The 18,374-nt window shown below is 40.2% G+C and overlaps 1 protein-coding gene and 1 long non-coding RNA gene across 3 annotated transcripts in view; one reads left to right on the forward strand and one right to left on the reverse strand.

Moving 5' to 3' along the window:
* HORMAD2 (HORMA domain containing 2) overlaps positions 1-9,700 on the reverse strand; it is a 74,823-nt gene extending 65,123 nt beyond the window's left edge. Inside the window, exons 1-2 of one of the 2 annotated variants that reach the window (XM_032603029.1) lie at positions 9,592-9,700; positions 3,950-4,038 (exon numbers count right to left, since the gene is read on the reverse strand). In XM_032603029.1, coding sequence (XP_032458920.1) covers positions 3,950-4,000 — 51 coding nt within the window. In that variant the 5' untranslated portion in view covers positions 4,001-4,038; positions 9,592-9,700. Of the gene's footprint in view, positions 1-3,949; positions 4,039-9,591 lie in introns of those variants that run through there. The other variant, XM_032603031.1, reaches the window with a different exon arrangement.
* A 168-nt stretch (positions 9,701-9,868) lies between these two features.
* The window catches only part of LOC116765066, a 37,154-nt gene continuing 28,648 nt past the window's right edge, over positions 9,869-18,374 (forward strand). Inside the window, exon 1 of the long non-coding RNA XR_004353126.1 lies at positions 9,869-10,078. This is a non-coding gene — a long non-coding RNA (uncharacterized LOC116765066). The remainder of the gene's footprint in view (positions 10,079-18,374) is intronic.

The following is an 18,374-nucleotide window of genomic DNA, read 5'->3' on the forward strand; positions in this document are numbered from 1 at the left end:
CAAAGTCACCAAGTACATCCTATCATTGACCTCATCTCGGTCCTCGTACTATGTAAACTCCTCTGCAGTGCTTAACACTTTTGCCCACACTCTCCTCTCTCTCAGTTGCCATAACATCCTCAAACTCAGTTTATCTCTATCACCCTGACTGAAACCTGATCCCAAGTTTCATTCTCAGACAAATGGATCAGCATCCACTCCAATCATCCAAGCTAGAAGTACAGTCATCTTCGGCTTCTCTCTCTCCTCCATTCCCCATATCCAATCACAAAGTCCTATTAATCCTCTCTAGGAGAGTTCTCAAATCTGTTTTCTCCTTTCTCTTCTCACTGCCACTGCCTTGGCTCAGGACATGGTCACTTCTCCCCTTTAGTACTGTAGTTGCCTCTGACCTCCCTGCTAACAGTTTCTTTCATTCAATCTGTCCTTCATACTGCCAACATTATTAACTTTAAAGAATACAAATGTTATCATGACACTCCCTGTGTTCATACAGGATAGAGTTCAAGTGTAGCGTTTGAGAACTCTCAAAATCTTATCTTTGCCTAGCTTTCCTGTCTCATCTCCCACCCCTCCCTTCTGCCCCTCCTCCCTTATCCCCTCCTATGCACCCTACTCCCTAGCCATGTGGAACTACTATTCATCTACTATTCTACTACCATGTATTTCCACATCTTTGTGCTTTGCTTAAGCAAAAGTTCTGCAGTATAAGTGACTCTCACAGATAAAGCTGAGTGCAAGAAACCTGATACAATTGAGTACTAAAGTATGATTTCATTTATATAAAGTACAAAAGCAGGTGAAACTAATCTATGATATTAGAAGTCAGAATGGTAAATCTCTGATTACCTCATTCAAATTCAGAGGTCTTTCTTACTATACTGCAGTTTCAACTGTTGAAGTTTTAATAATTCTGTTACTTAGAGGCAGGTACTACCCACAAATATGCATTTAGATGAAAGAGAACGCCCCAAAATCTTTATCTATATCTGGTTCTAGAATGTCTTCAGGACATTCTAGACATGATTTTGCAATGTAAGCTTGCTTCCTCTTTGGTACACTACATAGCGAAAATGAATTATCAGTTCATCATTTTGTCAAACCATATTATATTCAGTTGTTAAAAAGATACATAAAATTATTCTTGCATGTATGATAGGAACTTTGGAGACAAATTATTATGGATCTTAAAAGTCAGGCTAAGGGCTTCCCTGGTGGCGCAGTGGTTGAGAGTCCGCCTGCCGATGCAGGGGACACGGGTTCGTGCCCTGGTCCGGGAAGATCCCACGTGCCGCGGAGTAGCTGGACCTGTGAGCCATGGCCGCTCAGCCTGCGCGTCCGGAGCCTGTGCTCCGTAACGGGAGAGGCCACAGCAGTGAGAGGCCCGTGTGCCGCAAAAAAAAAAAAAAAGTCAGGCTAAGGAATTTATGCTTTATTCTGTAACGAGTGGAAAAGCAGCAGGTTTGATTAGGAGAGTGAGTAGAATAATTGTTTTACAAATATTAAGCTATAGCAGAAGTAGGAAAGATTAACGTTGAGGGAGAATTAGGTATGTAATATGCATGTGTGTGTATGTGTATGTGTGTAAAATTTTACAGAAAATTGCTTTTGGTACCCATAGATCCTGAGAAATTAAGGTTCTTTTGGGGTAATTGGGTAATAGCTGGCATGGCATACATATATAATAACTTATTGAAAACATGCCAAAATTTAGAGGCAATACTTGAGTAATAACCACTTGTAAAATTAAATAACCTAAAAATATAAAGATGTTTACTTTAAATACAGAATCTAAAAGGCCATTTGTAATAATGAAGATCAATGATTGGAAAAGGCCTCTAGAATTGTTACTTTTCTATACTCCAGGGATTTTTTTCTCAGCTCAGTTGATCTAATACTTCAAGGGTTATCATTCACGTTTTTATAAATGTCTAATACATGAAAATACTGTGGCTTGATAATAGAAAACACTATTATAAATTATTTTAATAAGAAATTGTGCTAATGATATAAGTAATGTTTGACAGCTCAGCTGTCAAGCTACATGACCTACAGCAAGTTACTTTACTTCTCTGAGCTTCAGTTTTCCCCTTATTTCAAGGTTTAAGTGAAATAATAATATAAAGGGACTTCCCTGGTGGCGCAGTGGTTAAGAATCTGCCTGCCAACGCAGGGGACACAGGTTCAATCCCTGGTCCGGGAAGATCCCACATGCCTCGGAGCAACTAAGCCTGTGCACCACAACTACTGAGCCTGAGCTCTAGAGCCTGCGAGCCACAATTACTGAGGCTGCGTGCTGCAACTACTGAAGCCCGCATGCCTAGAGCCCGTGCTCCACAACAAGAGAAGCTACCGCAACGAGAAGCCTGCACACAGCAACGAAGAGTAGCCCCTGTTCACCACAACTAGAGAAAGCCCGCGCGCAGCAACAAAGACCCAATGCAGCCAAAATAAAATAAATTAATTTAAAAAAAAAAAAATATATAAAGCCCTTGGCACAGTGCCCAGCACATGGTAAGTGCTGAATAAATGTTAGCTTCTATAGTTATTATTATTGTTGTTTTAAGTATTAAATAGCAAAATCATACAGTCACTTAAAATTTACTGGGAGAAGTAGCTTATGCAGTCCAAACTACAAAGATCTGTTTATATCAAAAGGTCAATTTGTTAATTTACAGTGAGAAAAATAACTGCCAAGCTGATTGCAATTCATATACCCAGCTCAGCATTTTCACCCCAGGAAGGATTTCCTAAGTGGAAACGCAATGAGATCAGAAGTTGGCTTGGTGAGTATATTGAATTTGAGCCAGAAAGATGACTGCTTTCTCTCTGCCCTAATTCTCTTTCAACTTCAATCTTCCCTGCCTCTGCTACAGCTTAATATTCCTAAAACATTATTTTACTCACTGTCCTGGTGAAACCACTGACTGTCCATTGATTACAGAATAAAGCATAAATTCCTTAGCCTGGCTTTTAAGATCCACATTAATTTGTCCCCAAAGTTCCTATTCAATTTTATTTCCTACTTCTGTCCAACATGATGACACTCCACTACAGTAAGGATGGATTCTTTGTTATTCTCTGAAACATGCCATGCTCATTTCTTACTCTGAGCCAAGGCATATGCTAGTTTTTCCTCATGGAATTCTCTTCTCTCTCCTCTCTCCTAATCCTTTTCATTAATTAAGGTCCACCTTAAGTCCTATCTCCTTCGTGAGGAATATACAAACCATTCCAGTCTATATAAAATCTCTGAATTCCTATAATTTGTATTGCTTTACTCTTTTCACATATATTTAATGCATATACTGCTTTGTATATTGACTTACCTCCTGTAAATCTTATTTCCCTAACCAGATTATAAACTTCTAGAATGTGAAGATTCTTTTTTTTTAATTCTCTCAGAGAATAACACAGCATTACATATATATTATATAATATTAAGCTCTCAATGAATCAATGAATGTTCTTTAATGAATGTCATGGGACAAGATAAATTTGCCCAGGTGGACCCAGCAAGGTTGCCTGGCCCTGGCATGCTTCCCCAGGGCCCCAGGATCCTAGTTTCTCTAAGTGCTCTCTCCTCCAGTTATTATAATTACATCATAGTGTGCATTAGAAGTGTCCTAATTGTGTCAGGAAGTGAATGTCTAACAAAGAGCCATTCTCTTTAAACATCTTTTTTTGTTTCTGATTTCTTTTCCTCTACAAAGTCTAAATATATAAACATGAAACAAGCACCCAATAAGTTACTTTGTAGAAATCTATTCTAATTTCCTGAACATCCTCAGTGCATTAGCCAGTTAAAATGTAGACATACTCTGCCAGAATATTATGTGCCGATTAACTGACAAAACTGCTGTTTAAAAAAAACACCAAAGATTAAAGTCATGATTCTGAACTAACTCACTAAATAGTCATTGATTTTCTTTTAATTCTTAATAAATACCTTAGGTGCCTTGTGAATTCTGATAGAATGAGAGAGCTGAGCAGTGGCCATTATAGCAATCTATCAAGGATTCTTTTAACAAGTCTAACCTGTAAAAAAAAAAAAATTAGAGACCTTGCCTAATGTAATCCTTATTGTGAATTTTCCGAAGAACTATATAATTAGCATTTGATTGTATTCTTTTGAAAATTAGTTTAATAAACATTTTTATCTCCACTACCAATTTTCTATAAAGTAAGATCTCTGGATGAGTTTTTCCAACCACCTGATAAAAATTTAAGTTGACTTACTTGTTCCCAAATACATTTGTAGGGGAAAAATAAATTGTAAATCCCCTAAAGATTCAACAGTATATTTTACTCATCCTTGTTATTCCCTCAGAGTGTAACAGTGCTCTCTATATAACAGGGGCTCAAAAATACTTCTTGAATTAACTTCATGTGTAACTGATTTTCAAAGTAAACTCAAAAGTTAAAGTTTACACTTCATACTCATTAGGATGGCTATTCAAAAAAGTGGAAAATAACAAGTGGAGGTGAAGATGTGAAAAATCAGAATCCTTGTACACTGCTGGTAGGAATGTAAAATGGTGCAGCTGCTGTGGAAAACAGTATGGTAGTTCTTCAAAAAGTTCAATAGATTTACCATATTACCCAGCAATTCCACTTCTAGGTCTAAACTCAAAATAATTGAAAGGAGGGATTCAAACAGATTACACACCAATGTTCACAGCAATATTATTTACAATAGCCAAAAGGTGGAAACAACCCAAATGTCCAACAACAGTTGAATGGATTTTTAAAATGTGGTATATACAATGGACTATTATTCAGCCTTAGAAAGGAATGAAATTCTGATACATGTTGCAACATGGATAAACTTGAAAACATTATGTTAAGTGAAATAAACCAGACACAAAAGGACACATATTGCACGATTCCACTTATATGAGGTAGAGACACCTAAAGTAGTCAAATTCATAGCAACAGAGAATAGAATAGAAGTCACCAGGGGCTGGAGGGTAGAAAGAATGGGGAGTTCAATGAGTACAGAGTTTCTGTTCAGGATGACGAAAAATTTTTAGAAATGGGTAGTGGTGATGGTTGTACAACACTGTGAATGCACTTAGTGCCACTGAATTATACACTTAAGAATGGCTGAGATGATGAATTTTATGTAATGTACATTTTTCCACAATAAAAAGTATTAATATTTAAAATACATAGTTTTCAATTCTGTTGCTTCACTAACATAAAAAAGAAGTAAATTTCCCTTTTTCTTTTCAAAGTACTTAATTTATATTGTAGTTTCTTGTCAAGGTTTTATGGAGTTCTGACCAAAATATCTGTAGATAACCCACTTAAAGAAATTCCATTCTAGATCACTCAGGATAGCGTGTGACTTGTTTTTGTGTACAAATTAATGCAAGATTCTGGAAGATTTTGCAAATAAAAGAGGGCAGAATTATTTAAGGACACTACCACAAGGTGGTGATAGAGATTATAAACAGGTAATAATTTCTCTCAAATTATTTCTTCAGAGCAGCACTAGGGGACACTCTTTTACTAGATTTACATGAGACTGAAACCACCTAATAGTCCTTTGGTCCTTAATGATTCCAAGGTATCTTTTGTTGACTTCAGATTATAACCTTCATTTCTGAGTGTAACCTGACCCTTTCTTAGCTTTTGGTGTTCTTCAAGGGCTCTGTCCTAGGAGCTTTTTTTTCTTTTTTTAACTTCTAAACACACTCCCTGGATGAACAAATACTTTTTTGTTGTTTCAATTATATTTCTATTCTGACGACTCTTAGATGTATTCCCCCAACCTAGGTTTCACTGGGGAGTTGCAGATCTATACCTCTATGAGCCAGTTCCAATTTGATGTTCCCAGCATACCCAAATGTGAATTCTTTTGCCCGAAACCTATGTCTGTACCTTAGCTAAGTGAATGACAACATCAAATACCTAGATGCTCAAGCCTAAAAACTATGACTCAACCCTGTTCCCTCCCTCATTCCCACATCCATTCTCCTTTCTCAAGTGTCCACTCCTCACTTTATACACATTGTTGTCATCTATGCTTCAGATCAGATCAGCCTCATCTTTTGACTGGATTTCTTCAACCACCAGTCTGCCTGTCACTGGTCTTACCCTTCTCCAGTCTGTTCTTTGTATTGCAGCCAGAGTATTCTTTTTAGAGTACAAACTTGACTATGTAACTTCCTCAACTGAAATACTTCAGTGGCTCCCCACTGTCCTCAGGATGAAATCCAAACTCCTTACCATAGCCTCAAGATCTGGCTCATGCCTCTTTAGCCACATCTCTAACCATTTTCCCTTACACTTTTATGCATCAGCTATTCTTATCTACTTTAATTAACCTATATTCTCTCTAGCTTTCAGGCTTTTGTAATGTTCCTTCTGCCTGAAACATCCTCCTCCCTTTCCAATTCCTACTCATCTTCTAGACATGGCTTAGTACAAGTTTCTCAAGGAATTATTCCCTGGTTCACCACCAAGTCTGGGTTATGTGCCTATTGTAATATATTCCATATCATTGCATTTATGTATCCACCCCACCCTGCTGTGAGATAATGTGAGGGCAAAGTTGTATCTGCCTAGTTCATTCTATATTTTTAAAGTTTTTTTTTTAAGGTACAATTCAGTAGGTTTTAGTATATTCATGAAGTTTTGCAACCATCACTACCATCTAATTTCAGAAGATTTTCATTACGTTAAAAGAAACTCCATACCCACTAGCAATCACACCTCATTTTCCCCTCGCCTGACTCCTTGCAACCATTAATCTACTTTTCATCTCTATGGATTTGCTTATTCCAGACATTTAATATAAATGGAATCATATATAAACTTTTGTGTCTAGTTTAGCTCATTCTTGAATCCTTAGCACCATGACAGTACTGGAATAAAGTAGGTAGGTGCTCAAAAAATATCTGCTGAATCAATAGAGAAGTACTACATGAACAAGGAAAAAGTAAGGGTCTAGAATAGAATTACAGAATTTTAGAAGTAGAAGGAACTTTAAATGTCATCTAGTCCAAACATCTAATTTTCTAGATGAGAAAATCAAGGTCCAGAGAAGTCAATTGACTTACTCAAGGTCAATCAGAACTGAGAATAAAAATCAAGAAAATTTGACTCACAATTTAGGGGTTTTTTTCTACAATGACTCTGCGTAATGAAATTCCCCTTGCTTTCATTCCATCTAAAATACTGCATTACCAGCACGTTCTTAGTTGTTGGGCTTGCTTGCTTATTTCTAAACATGGTAGGGTCTCTTTTTGGTGTCCTGAGATAAACTGGCTTCAGGAAGGCAAAAAAATCTAAATAATTATTTTAAATAGCCAGGCTCCTTTCAACCTCTAACTATTCTGTTGCTACTGTCTTTTTCCCTTTGAGCAGGTGTTTTGTGGAGGTCTCCTATTCAAGTACAAACTCTGCTTAATTTTGAAAGCTCACAAGCTAACAGCCCCAGGAGGTATGACTCTACAGATCATGTACTCTCAGAGAATTACTCTGATATTTTTTTATCACCTCGTTCTGACTCATTATCTAAACTTAAGAGATATTTCATAACTATGGGTTTTAAGAACAGAACTTTAACTTCCAAATGTCTTTGACTTATATATTTGCTTGTATATTGGATCCACAAACATCTGAAACTTCACAGGGCATCAATACATTCACTCTTATGCTTGATATGTCTACTCTGTGACAAGGATTATGATCTTCCTGAGAAAAACAAAATTTCTGTGTTTTCTCAGATAAGACTCTCTCTGGGCTTACTTCTTGACCTACATCACAATTGCCCTATTTAAAATGGTGGCACAATACTCTTTTACCTTTTTATGTGTGAATCCAAGATTCAGATAAAATTAACCAGCTGGTTGTTTAGTTTCTGAAGGCCTAAGCCACTTTTTTTTTGGGGGGGGGTGTAGGTGGCATTCTGAGTGACACACAAAAAAAGTTTCATTACATTTGCCCAAAGACAATAATAGTTGATTTCCTAATACTTTTCACCCATCTTTCCCAATCTTCCAAAACCATTTTTTTAAAACAAGAAAATCCCTTGTCTATCAAATGTATAATGCCCAACAGCTAGATTCTAAAATGCAGCTAGATGACCTTCCATACATGTGTATGGTATGAAGGAGATAGCTTTACTCAAAGGAAGTACCTGTCAATGTAAATGGACTTAAATCAGAGTTGGAAGGGGGAGGAGACATTCTCTAAAACTAATCCAATCCTTTCATTTTAAAGAAAAGTCAATTCAGTGGAGGAAGGATAGTCTTTTTAACAAACAGTGCTGGAACAACAGGACATCCATAGACCAAAAAGCCCTGAAAACCTTCAACCTAAATCTGACACCATATACAAATATTAATTCAAAATGGATCATAGATTTAAATGTACAATATAAAACTATCAGTACAAAGAAGAGGAAAGTGAAGTCCAGTAAGGGAACATGGTTTGCTAAAGGTCACCCTGTGACTCAGAGGTTTCACAGAGTTTGCTCCCATAAATTATTATTCTCCATTTTAACAAATCCCATTTGGTCCTGTTAATTCCCCTACTCTGTGCTCACTCAGAGTAAAGGGTTTCCACTATATTAACTGGGTATTTATTCATGCTCTTTTGGTTTTTTAATATCTTCTTCAGGCTACTTCAATTATTCATTCTATTCAACATTTACTGGGCGACTACCACGTGCTAGTCTTCGTGTAGGCTTACAAAGATGTAAAATACTGTTCCTACCTCAAGAGATTTATGGCCCAATGGGGGAGAAATTAGATTATTATCCTAATCAGATTTAAAACTCCTTTACGGGCAGAACTGTACTTTTTCTTCATTTTCATCAGCCAAGTAACATGATGTACTGCACACCGAGTCCAGTGCTCTGCACAATTGAACACATTTCGGTGATTGGTTAATCTTGAGTTTCAAGACACTCTCTCCCCTGCACTGTTTGGGGAACTAAAGTCCATGAGATCAAACAGCAAATCCTGGATAAGGCGAAAGAGGAGCTGAGGTCATTCCGTGGGGACTCACACCTCTTGGTGTGTGCCAGCCATTGATTCTCACAGAACACCTCAGTGGCTGGAGAAAACCTGACCTAGAAGATAGACAGCCCTCCCCCACAAAGCTCCCGATCCGACTGGTTGCAACACGCAGGTGTCGGCCGGAATAAGAGCTTGGCTGCCGACTGCCAGCTGCTGCGTCCTCACCTGGACTGATTCCTTCTTTTCCATCACCATTTCAATTTAAAAACTACCTTGATAGTGGGAATGTGAGTGTTCCCAGTACAATTCTCTCCACCCCCGCACCCCACTTCCCCCACCCCCAGTAAATGTGAAAATTTTCATCATCAAGCTTTGGGGAGGGGGGTGGGGAATGCTACCTAGGGGTTCCCCTTTGCCCTTCCCCTCAGACCCGGCCTTCCCGCTACTCCTCAGAATACTTCGGGCCTCACAGAAATACTTTCAAATCAAACTTAAAGCCTCGAGGAAAAAGAAACGTAAAGGGAAAAAAATAACCTAAGAGGAAAAAAAAACCCAAAAAACTCTAACGACGCTCAAGCGCCGTTTTTCTCCGTATGCCTCGCATCTGGACAGCCCTCACCTCAGAGGGTCGACGCCTCCCAGTGAGAGGGACTCAACGGCCTTTTCCGGCTCAAACTCTCCCTCGGGCTTATGAATAATCAACGAGACCTTCCTGGGCGGGGCGAGACGCTTCATGAATAATTCGTTACTTCTGCTCGCGTGAGCGGCCCGCCTCGCTCGGTCTCATGAATATGCAAAAAGAGGCGAGCGACGGCTAACGCGCCCCCAGCAAGCCCAAGCCCTCCACGCCTGGCCTCCTGGCGCCCGTGAGGAGGTGGTTCCCTGCCCACCTGCCGTCAGGCTTCGGCTCCAAGGCTCTCCTCCGGCGTTTCCCGCCCTTCCGAGGGTTCGCCGGGCGCTCCCGGGCCTGAGGGACCCGCACCGAGCTCGAGGCGCCGCGCACGGACCCCGACGGGGCCTTCGGCTGGGGGCTGCTCCGCTGGGCAACCCTTACTTCGAGGGACAGCCTGCTGCCAGCCTCCCAGAGGAGACGCCTGCCCGCCGAGGTGAGGGAGGGCGGGAGGACTTCGCGTGCCCGGAGGGGCCTGGGTTAGAGCCTGCGGGGCCGTGGGGTTTAATGCGGGCCAAGGGCCCGCCGTGGGTGGGGGTGTGGGGTGTGGGGAGGGGAGGCTAGAGCCTGGAGGGACCGGGTCAACGCAGAAGGGCGGTAGAGGCCCAGAGGACAGAGGTTTTCGCTGCGCGGGAGGGCATCCTCTCCACTTCTTCCCTGTATGGACCCCCACTTTGCATTATTTTTAATATTCATTGGTAATTGTGGAAATAAAACACGAATATGTGCTCCTCTTACACTGCCTCCTAACCTGGTCCCCTGCGCAGAGGTAACCCCAGTGAGCAGTTGGGTGTGGGTCTCCGCAGGTCCCTTTCCAACGGGTTCAGCTACACATCTAGTATCTTGTGGGGCTTCTCAGCGGTTTGTGGAGCCCCTGGAACCTCTGCAGTGGGGTTTCCTGAGAGAGTGGATGAAGCAATGGGTCACCTGAAACCTGTTTTTACTTTGTTTCCACAGTAAAGGAAAACAAAAAAAAGATTCAAGTTTGTAAAAACCTAATGACTAAAACCAAACTTCGGGCAGTAAATTCCTTTAGTGCAGGTTTTCTCAATCTCAGTAGTAGTACCCTCCCCACCTCAAATTTGACAACCCAAAATGTCTCCAGACGTTGTCAAATGCCCCCTGGGGGACAAAATGGCCCTTAGTCAAGAACTACAGCTGACCCTTGAACAACTGGGGGGTTGGGGGTGCTGGCAGTCTGCACAGTCAAAAATCTGCCTGTAAATTTGTAGCCGGCCCTCCTTATCTGAGGTTCGGCATCCAAGATTTAAACCAGCTGTGGATTGTGTAGCATTACTGTAGTATTTATTGAAAACAATCCACGTGTAGGTGGACCCGCGTAATCAAACCGGTGTTGTTCAAGGGTCATCTGTACTGCTTTAATTCTGTACTTTCCAGAAGTAACTGCTCTTTAAAACAACCATGCAGATGATCTGTCTGCTCCAGCCCTTTCCAGCCTTGGCATTTTCCTGCTTCCCTCTAGCTGAACCACTAGCCCCTGTGTGCTGGCTGTGCTCACTTGAGGTCCCTGTCAGCTAACCACTACCGTCTCCAAAGGGCCTTCCCTATGTTGAAGTCCACCCCCCTACCACACCGCATGCACACACACACAGAGTTATTCTCTCTCATTATCACTCTGTTTTCTTCCTAGAACTAATCACAATCTGGATTTCATTTATTTGTTAACCTGTTTTTCTTTCTTCACCACCTAGAATGCAAGTAAGCTTCATTAGAGGCCTGATCTCTTCAGGTCACCCCAGGATCCCCAGTGCCCAGCACAGTAATCAATAAACTTGGTGGACTGAGACAATAAATTACCCTCTCTTCCTCCCAAGAGTTTCTGTGGGGTTTCTCCTACTCCTTTCCATCCACATTCCCTTCTGGGCTCCTCTGTGACCTTTGTTTAGAACTAAAATGGATGAATGAGCTCCTAGGAACTGCGGGTGAAGCCTTCACTTTTCCCACTGACTTATCCACTCTTTGAGGGCAGAACTGTCCTTTACTATGTTCATTGAAGGTATTCATATTGTTGAATGAACTAATTGATAACTTAAGGAAAAATATTAGACAATTAAAAATTGATCATGCTAAAAGGGGCTTTAGAAATTATCAAAGAACTTCACAGATAAGAATTTAGGTAATTTGTTCAAGGTCCCCAGGCTTGTTGAGAGGCCAAGTCACAGGTAGAACCCATGGTATCACACCTCTCATTTCAAGGCTCTTTCTTATCTCCAGCCAGTCTAGTTTCTGATTACTTTTCTGTGAACCTGACTTACAGCTCAAACACAAAAATCCCAAGCCCAAGACTTTTTTTTTTTTGGCTGCTTTGGGTCTTCGTTGCTTTGCATGGGCTTTCTCTAGTTGTGGTGAGCGGGGGCTACTCTTCGTTGCGGTGTGCAGGCTTCTCATTGCAGTGGCTTCTCTTACAGAGAAGCCTGCACACCGTAAGGAAGAGTTGGCTTCATTTGAGGAGCATGGGCTCTAGGCGTGCGGGCTTCAGTAGTTGTGGCGCACAGGCTGAGTTGCTCCGTGGCCTGTGGGATCTTCCCGGACCAGGGCTCGAACCTGTGTCCCCTGCTTTGGCAGGCTGATTCTTAACCACTGCGCCACCAGGGAAGTTCCAAGACTTACTTCTTGTCAACCAGAAGCTTTTGAGTTTGTATTCTTCATCTTTTGATTAAATCCAGCCCTGGGGATAATGGCCTAATAAACTCAAAAGTGCTATATGGTATTCAAACAATTTTCCATTTTCTTTTATGCGTTTCAGTGCTAAGCGATTGGAAATTTTCCCTGTTGAAACCAAGTATCTTGTTTGTTTTGGAATGGAAAAATGTACATTGTAGGAGAAAGTGCTCATCGTTTAGAAATTTCCAAATAACCAGTTGTTAGCTTTGCCAAATCCTGTATCCAGTAGTAAAATAACATGTGAAACAGATGAAAATGCAGGGGGTGGGGGGAGGATCTTTTTTGAGATGACTTTTCATTGCCTAAAGTTGACCTTTCTCTCTTTAGACACGTGTGTTTCCTTTTTACGCTGTGTACCTGAAACAGTTGTCACTCATTAGTTTCTAGTTAGACCCTTGCTTTTTGAGAACTAAAGACCATTCAGGGTTCCTTCTTTCCTCTTCTTGATCATTTTATATAGGTAGCACCTTGTTAATAGAGTCCTGTGGAGTCATGCTCTCGGCTTTTACAATTTTGCACTTTTTTTCTGAGGTGTGTGACAGCACACTGCATCACAGGAAGTAGAGACAGCTTTTGTCTGACTCATTGAAACTTTCCCCCATTGAATTCCGTTTAACCCTGGAAATCTTTTCCAAAAGATGGTTTACTCGAGGGTTATCAAAATAGACATATCAAATATAAAATGTATTCTCAGGAAGACATCTCTAAATCTTTCTCTGTCTTCAGTGCACATAATCATGATACCAAATACAGAGAAAAGAGATTGAGGTTTGGGGAGCAGCTACTCTTAACATCATCAAAACTTCTAGTCATCATAAAGCTGACACCACCGTATTTATTCATTCATCAAACATTTATTTTGCACCTACCATTTATAAAGCACTCTGCTTGGCCTTGTGGGGACCAGAGGGATAATGACTTGGTCCCTGAGCTGTGGAAGTTTACAGTATAGTAAGAGAGGGAGACCTGTAAACACATTACTCACATAGAAAATAATTTGCAAATATTAATGGAGGTATAAATTATGATAGAGTGTAGAGAAGGAAGGTATGCATTGTGAATGGGGAATCAAGACAGCTTCACAAAGGAAGTGGCATTTTAGGAGGAGAATGTGTATATATAATTTCCTTTGCACATTTTTTGGCAGTGGTTTAGGCCACTTCAAACCAATAAAAGCAGACATTTTGCTCACCGCTTTAGAATTAGGAAAGAAAAGAAGATGTAAGATCCTTTCTTTCCACTCTTGTCAGCAACAAGCTTCTGAAAGCTAAATGTTGCCTTTGCAATCCCAGGTGCCTCACTCATGGTTAAGAGGAGAGCTCCAGCTACATTATTCTGAGCCCTCTCATTTCTGCGTTAGGGTGTTATTTTCATTGGGGCATACATTATACTGTAGCCATGTGATTTTTTTTTTTTTTGATCAGTGGTGTTTATAGAAGCGTTTATGAATTTGAAATCCTAGAATTTTAAGTATTACAGGGAAGGAAAGAGAGGCAAATGATTGAAGTTTTTAATCAAGCCTCTGTGTGTAAATTGGCTATGCTGCCTTGCTAATTTAGGTGTTTTTTTAGAGAGAAAGGCAAAGGTAAAGAATTGACAACTTGGCTTTAGCTTCTGAACTTGATCTATTTTTTGGCAGCCAAAGAGAAGCCAGTCAATAGGAAATAAGCGCCGACTATAAAATCTAAACATATGCTCCTGCTGCTTCTGCCCATACACTGTCAACCTAGAAAATATAATTCCATGCGCAGGTAGCAGTTTATTATGGCGTTCATGCCCACTCAAGAGTTGCATATCAATTTCTGCATCCTTTTTTTTTTAAACATCTTTATTGGGGTATAATTGCTTTACAATGGTGTGTTAGTTTCTGCTTTATAACAAAGTGAATCAGCTATACATATACATATGTTCCCATATGTCTTCCCTCTTGCGTCTCCCTCCCTCCCACTCTCCCCATCCCACCCTTCCAGGCTGTCACAAAGCACCGAGCTAATATCCCTGTGCCTTGCGGCTGCTTCCCCCCAGCTATCTACCTTACTACGTTTGTTAGTGTGTATATGTCCATGACTCTCTCTCGCCCTGTCAAAACTCACCCTTCCCCCTCCCCATATCCTCAAGTCCGTTCTCCAGTAGGTCTGCGTCTTTATTCCTGTCTTCTGCATCCTTTGAATTGATCTTTTCTGACTGGCAGAAGAATCTCCATGTGGATTGTGTGTTTCTGGGGAAAGCCTAGGGTTTAACGAATTGGAACGGGAAATGACAGAGGCTGTGAGTGACAGGCTGCTGCCTGCTTGAGTGCCCCGACTAAAAAATAATGTCAAGGAAGATGTTGAATGCTCAAACATTATAGAAATGTTCTATTTGGCTACTTAATTGCGTTTTCTGCTGACTGTGATGTTTTGTTGACATGTAAGATTATGTTATTCCTCTTAATGTTTATCATTAATAGAAAAGATTTCAAATGAAGTAGTTTTTAAACTGCCTTTCTGTGATTGCAACTTGGTACCTCTGTACAGAGATCTGAGATGAGGTGATGTTCAAAATTTGCCACACTACTGACAGCCCATATTTTGAGGCCCTTTACTTTCTACACATCTTGATGCTTGGAAAATGACAGTTACCAAAAATGGTTTAGAACTCCTATGAGAACATAGTCCAACCTCAGCCCCATGAGGGGCTTTTCTTCCCCTTCCTTTAGTTTATAGTAACCTAATGATAAATGTGTAAATACTAACCTCTGACTGAGACGGTGCCTAATTTAAGATTCAGAATACTTATGATCTTAGCATGAACTGAATGTAACGATACAAGACATCTGAGGCAGGCATTTCTAACTCTCCTCATTAAACAAACAAACAAAACCCAATTCCCTCCTGCCAAGAGAAAGGTTAAACAACTGGAAAGTGAGACATTACACAGAAATTACCAACATAGCTTTAAAAATGAAAGGGAGAAAGAATTGCAAGAAGACATCACTTAGAGGCTTGCTATAACTTACACCTAGGAAAGCTATTACAGAAAGCCGGATTTCTTTGAAAGTCATATTCTCAAATGTGCCAGGGGCTATGTTAGCCTCAGTCATGTTAGTGCATAGCACAGAAGATTTACTGTAGTTAGAGGCATTGGGAGAATTTAAAGTATGACCTCATCAATAACCTGTGGATATACCCCCCACCAACCTTTATTTGTTGAAAAGTGACTAGGCATAAGACTTACTCAATAAACACATTGAGTGAATGCACATATGTTATTGGAAGAATCCCAAATACCCAAGCAATTAACTGGGATATGTTCAAATTATGCATAATGGATTGATCTTAGAAAAGATGCATTGAAAACTTCCTATTTCTGTTGATAATATTTTTTTCCATTTATCTAATATGAAACCATTATCTGTGTGTTAACTTTTTAAAATATTTATTTAGGCTGCGCCAGGTCTTAGTTGCGGCTTGTGGGATGGGATGGATCTTCGTTGTGGCATGCGGGCTCTTAGTTGTGGCATGCATGCTGCGGGATCTAGTTCCCCGACCAGGGATCGAACCTGGGCCCCCTGCATTGGGAGCGCAAAGTCTTAGCCAGTGGACCACTGGGAAGTTCCTGTGTGTTAACTTTTTATTCAGGTATAGTGTACATACAGAAAAACATCCTCTTTTTTCTTTTTATTGAGGTATAGTTGATTTACAGTATTATATTGGTTTCAGGTGTACAACATAGTGATTCAGAGTTTTAGATTATACTCAGTTTAATTATTATAAAATATTGGCTGTATTCCCAGTGCTGTACAATATGTCCTTGTAGTTTCTTTTGTATATAGTAGTTTGTACCTCTTAATCTCCTACCCCTATGTTGCCCCTCCCTCCTTCTCTCTCCCCTCTGGTAACCACTAGTTCTCTATATCTGTGAGTCTTTTTCTATTTTGTTATATTCATTTGTTTTATTTTTTAGATTCCATATATGAGTGCTAACATATATTTGTCTTTCTCTGACTTATTTCACTAAGCGTAATACTATTCAGGCCCATACATGTTGTTACAAAGGGCAAAATTTTATTCTTTTTTATGCTGAGTAGTATTCCAGTAGTATTATGTGTATATGTGTGTGTATCACATCTTCTTTATCCATTCATCTGTTGATGGACACTTAGGTTGCTTCCATGTCTTGGCTATTGTAAACAATGCTGCTATGAACACTGGGGTGCATTTATCTTTTGGTTTTTTTTTTTTTTTTGCAGTACGCGGGCCTCTCACTGTTGTGGCCTCTCCCATTGCGGAGCACAGGCTCTGGACGCGCAGGCTCAGCAGCCATGGCTTACGGGCCTAGCCGCTCCGCGGCATGTGGGATCTTCCCGGACCAGGGCACGAACCTGTGTCCCCTGCATCGGCAAGCGGACTCTCAACCCCTGCGCTACCAGGGAAGCCCGCATTTATCTTTTTGAATTAGTGTTTTCGTTTTCTTCAGATATATACCCAGGAATGGAATTGCTAGATCACATGATAGTTCTATTTTTAGTTTTTCAAGGAACCTCCATACAGTTTTCCATAATGGCTGCACCAATTTACATTCCCACCAAGAGTGTACAAGGGTCCCCTTTTCTCCATATCCTTGCCAACATCTGTTACCTGTGGTCTTTTTGATCATAGCCTTTCTGATAGATGTGAGGCAATATCTCATTGTGACTTTGATTTGCATTTCTCTGATTAGTGATGTTGAACGTCTTTTCATGTGCCTGTTGTTCACCTGTCTGTCTTCTTTGGGAAAATGTCTATTCAAGTCTTTTGCCCATGTTTTAATCAGGTTTTTTTTTTAATTGAGTTGTATGAGCTGTTTATATATTTTGGATATTAACTTATTATTGGTCATGTTATTTGCAAATATTTTCTCCTATTCAGTAGGTTGTCTTTTTGTTTTGTCTTTGGTTTCCTTTGCTGAGCAAAAGCTTTTAAGTTTAATTAAGTCCCATTTGCTTATTTTTGCTTTTGTTTCCTTTGCCTTAGGAAACAGATCCAAAAAAAAATGATGCTACAATTTATGTCAAAGAGTGTGCTGCCTATGTTTGCTTTTAGGAGTTTTATGGTTTCAGGTCTTATGTTTAGGTCTTTAATCCATTTTGAGTTTATTTTTCTATATGGTATGAGAAAATGTTCTAATTTCATTCTTTTACATGTAGCTGTACAGTTTTCCCAGTACCACTTACTGAAGAGACTGTATTTTTCTCATTGTATATTCTTGCCTCCTTTGTCATAGATTAATTGACCAGAAGTGTGTGAGTTTATTTCTGGGCTCTGTTCTGTTCCACTGATCTATATGTTTGTTTTTGTGCTAGTACCATACTATTTTGATTACTGTAGCTTTGTAGTATAGTCCGAGGTCAGGGACTGTGATACCTCCAGCTCTGTTCTTTCTCAAGATTGCTTTGGCTATTCAGGGTCTTTGTGTTTCCATACAAATTTTAGAATTGTTTGTTCTAGTTCTGTGAAAAATGCCATTGGTATTTTGATAAGGATTGCACTGAGTCTGTAGATTGCCTTGGGTACTATGGTCATTTTAATGATATTAATTCTTCCACTCGATGAACACGTTATGTTTAATTTTTTTTTTTTTTTTTTTGCGGTACGTGGGCCTCTCACTGTTGTGGCCTCTCCCGTTGCAGAGCACAGGCTCCAGACGCTCAGGCTCAGCGGCCATGGCTCACGGGCCTAGCCGCTCCACGGCATGTGGGATCTTCCCAGACCGGGGCACGAACCCGTATCCCCTGCATCGGCAGGCGGACTCTCAACCGCTGCGCCACCAGGGAAGCCCCCCATGAACATGTTATATCTTTCCATCTGTTTGTGTCATCTTCAGTTTCTTTCATCAGAGTCTTATAATTTTCCAAGTACAGGTCTTTTACCTCCTTAGTTAGATTTATTCCTAGGTATTTTATTCCTAGATATTTTATTCTTTTTAATGCAAAGGCAAATGGGATTCTTTTTTTTTATTTTTAAAAAAACTTTATTTATTTTTGGCTGTGTTGGGTCTTCGTTGCTGCACACTGGCTTTCTCTAGTT

Source organism: Phocoena sinus, chromosome 14 (genome assembly GCF_008692025.1).
Source record: "Phocoena sinus isolate mPhoSin1 chromosome 14, mPhoSin1.pri, whole genome shotgun sequence".
NCBI classification, from domain to species: Eukaryota; Metazoa; Chordata; class Mammalia; order Artiodactyla; family Phocoenidae; genus Phocoena; species Phocoena sinus.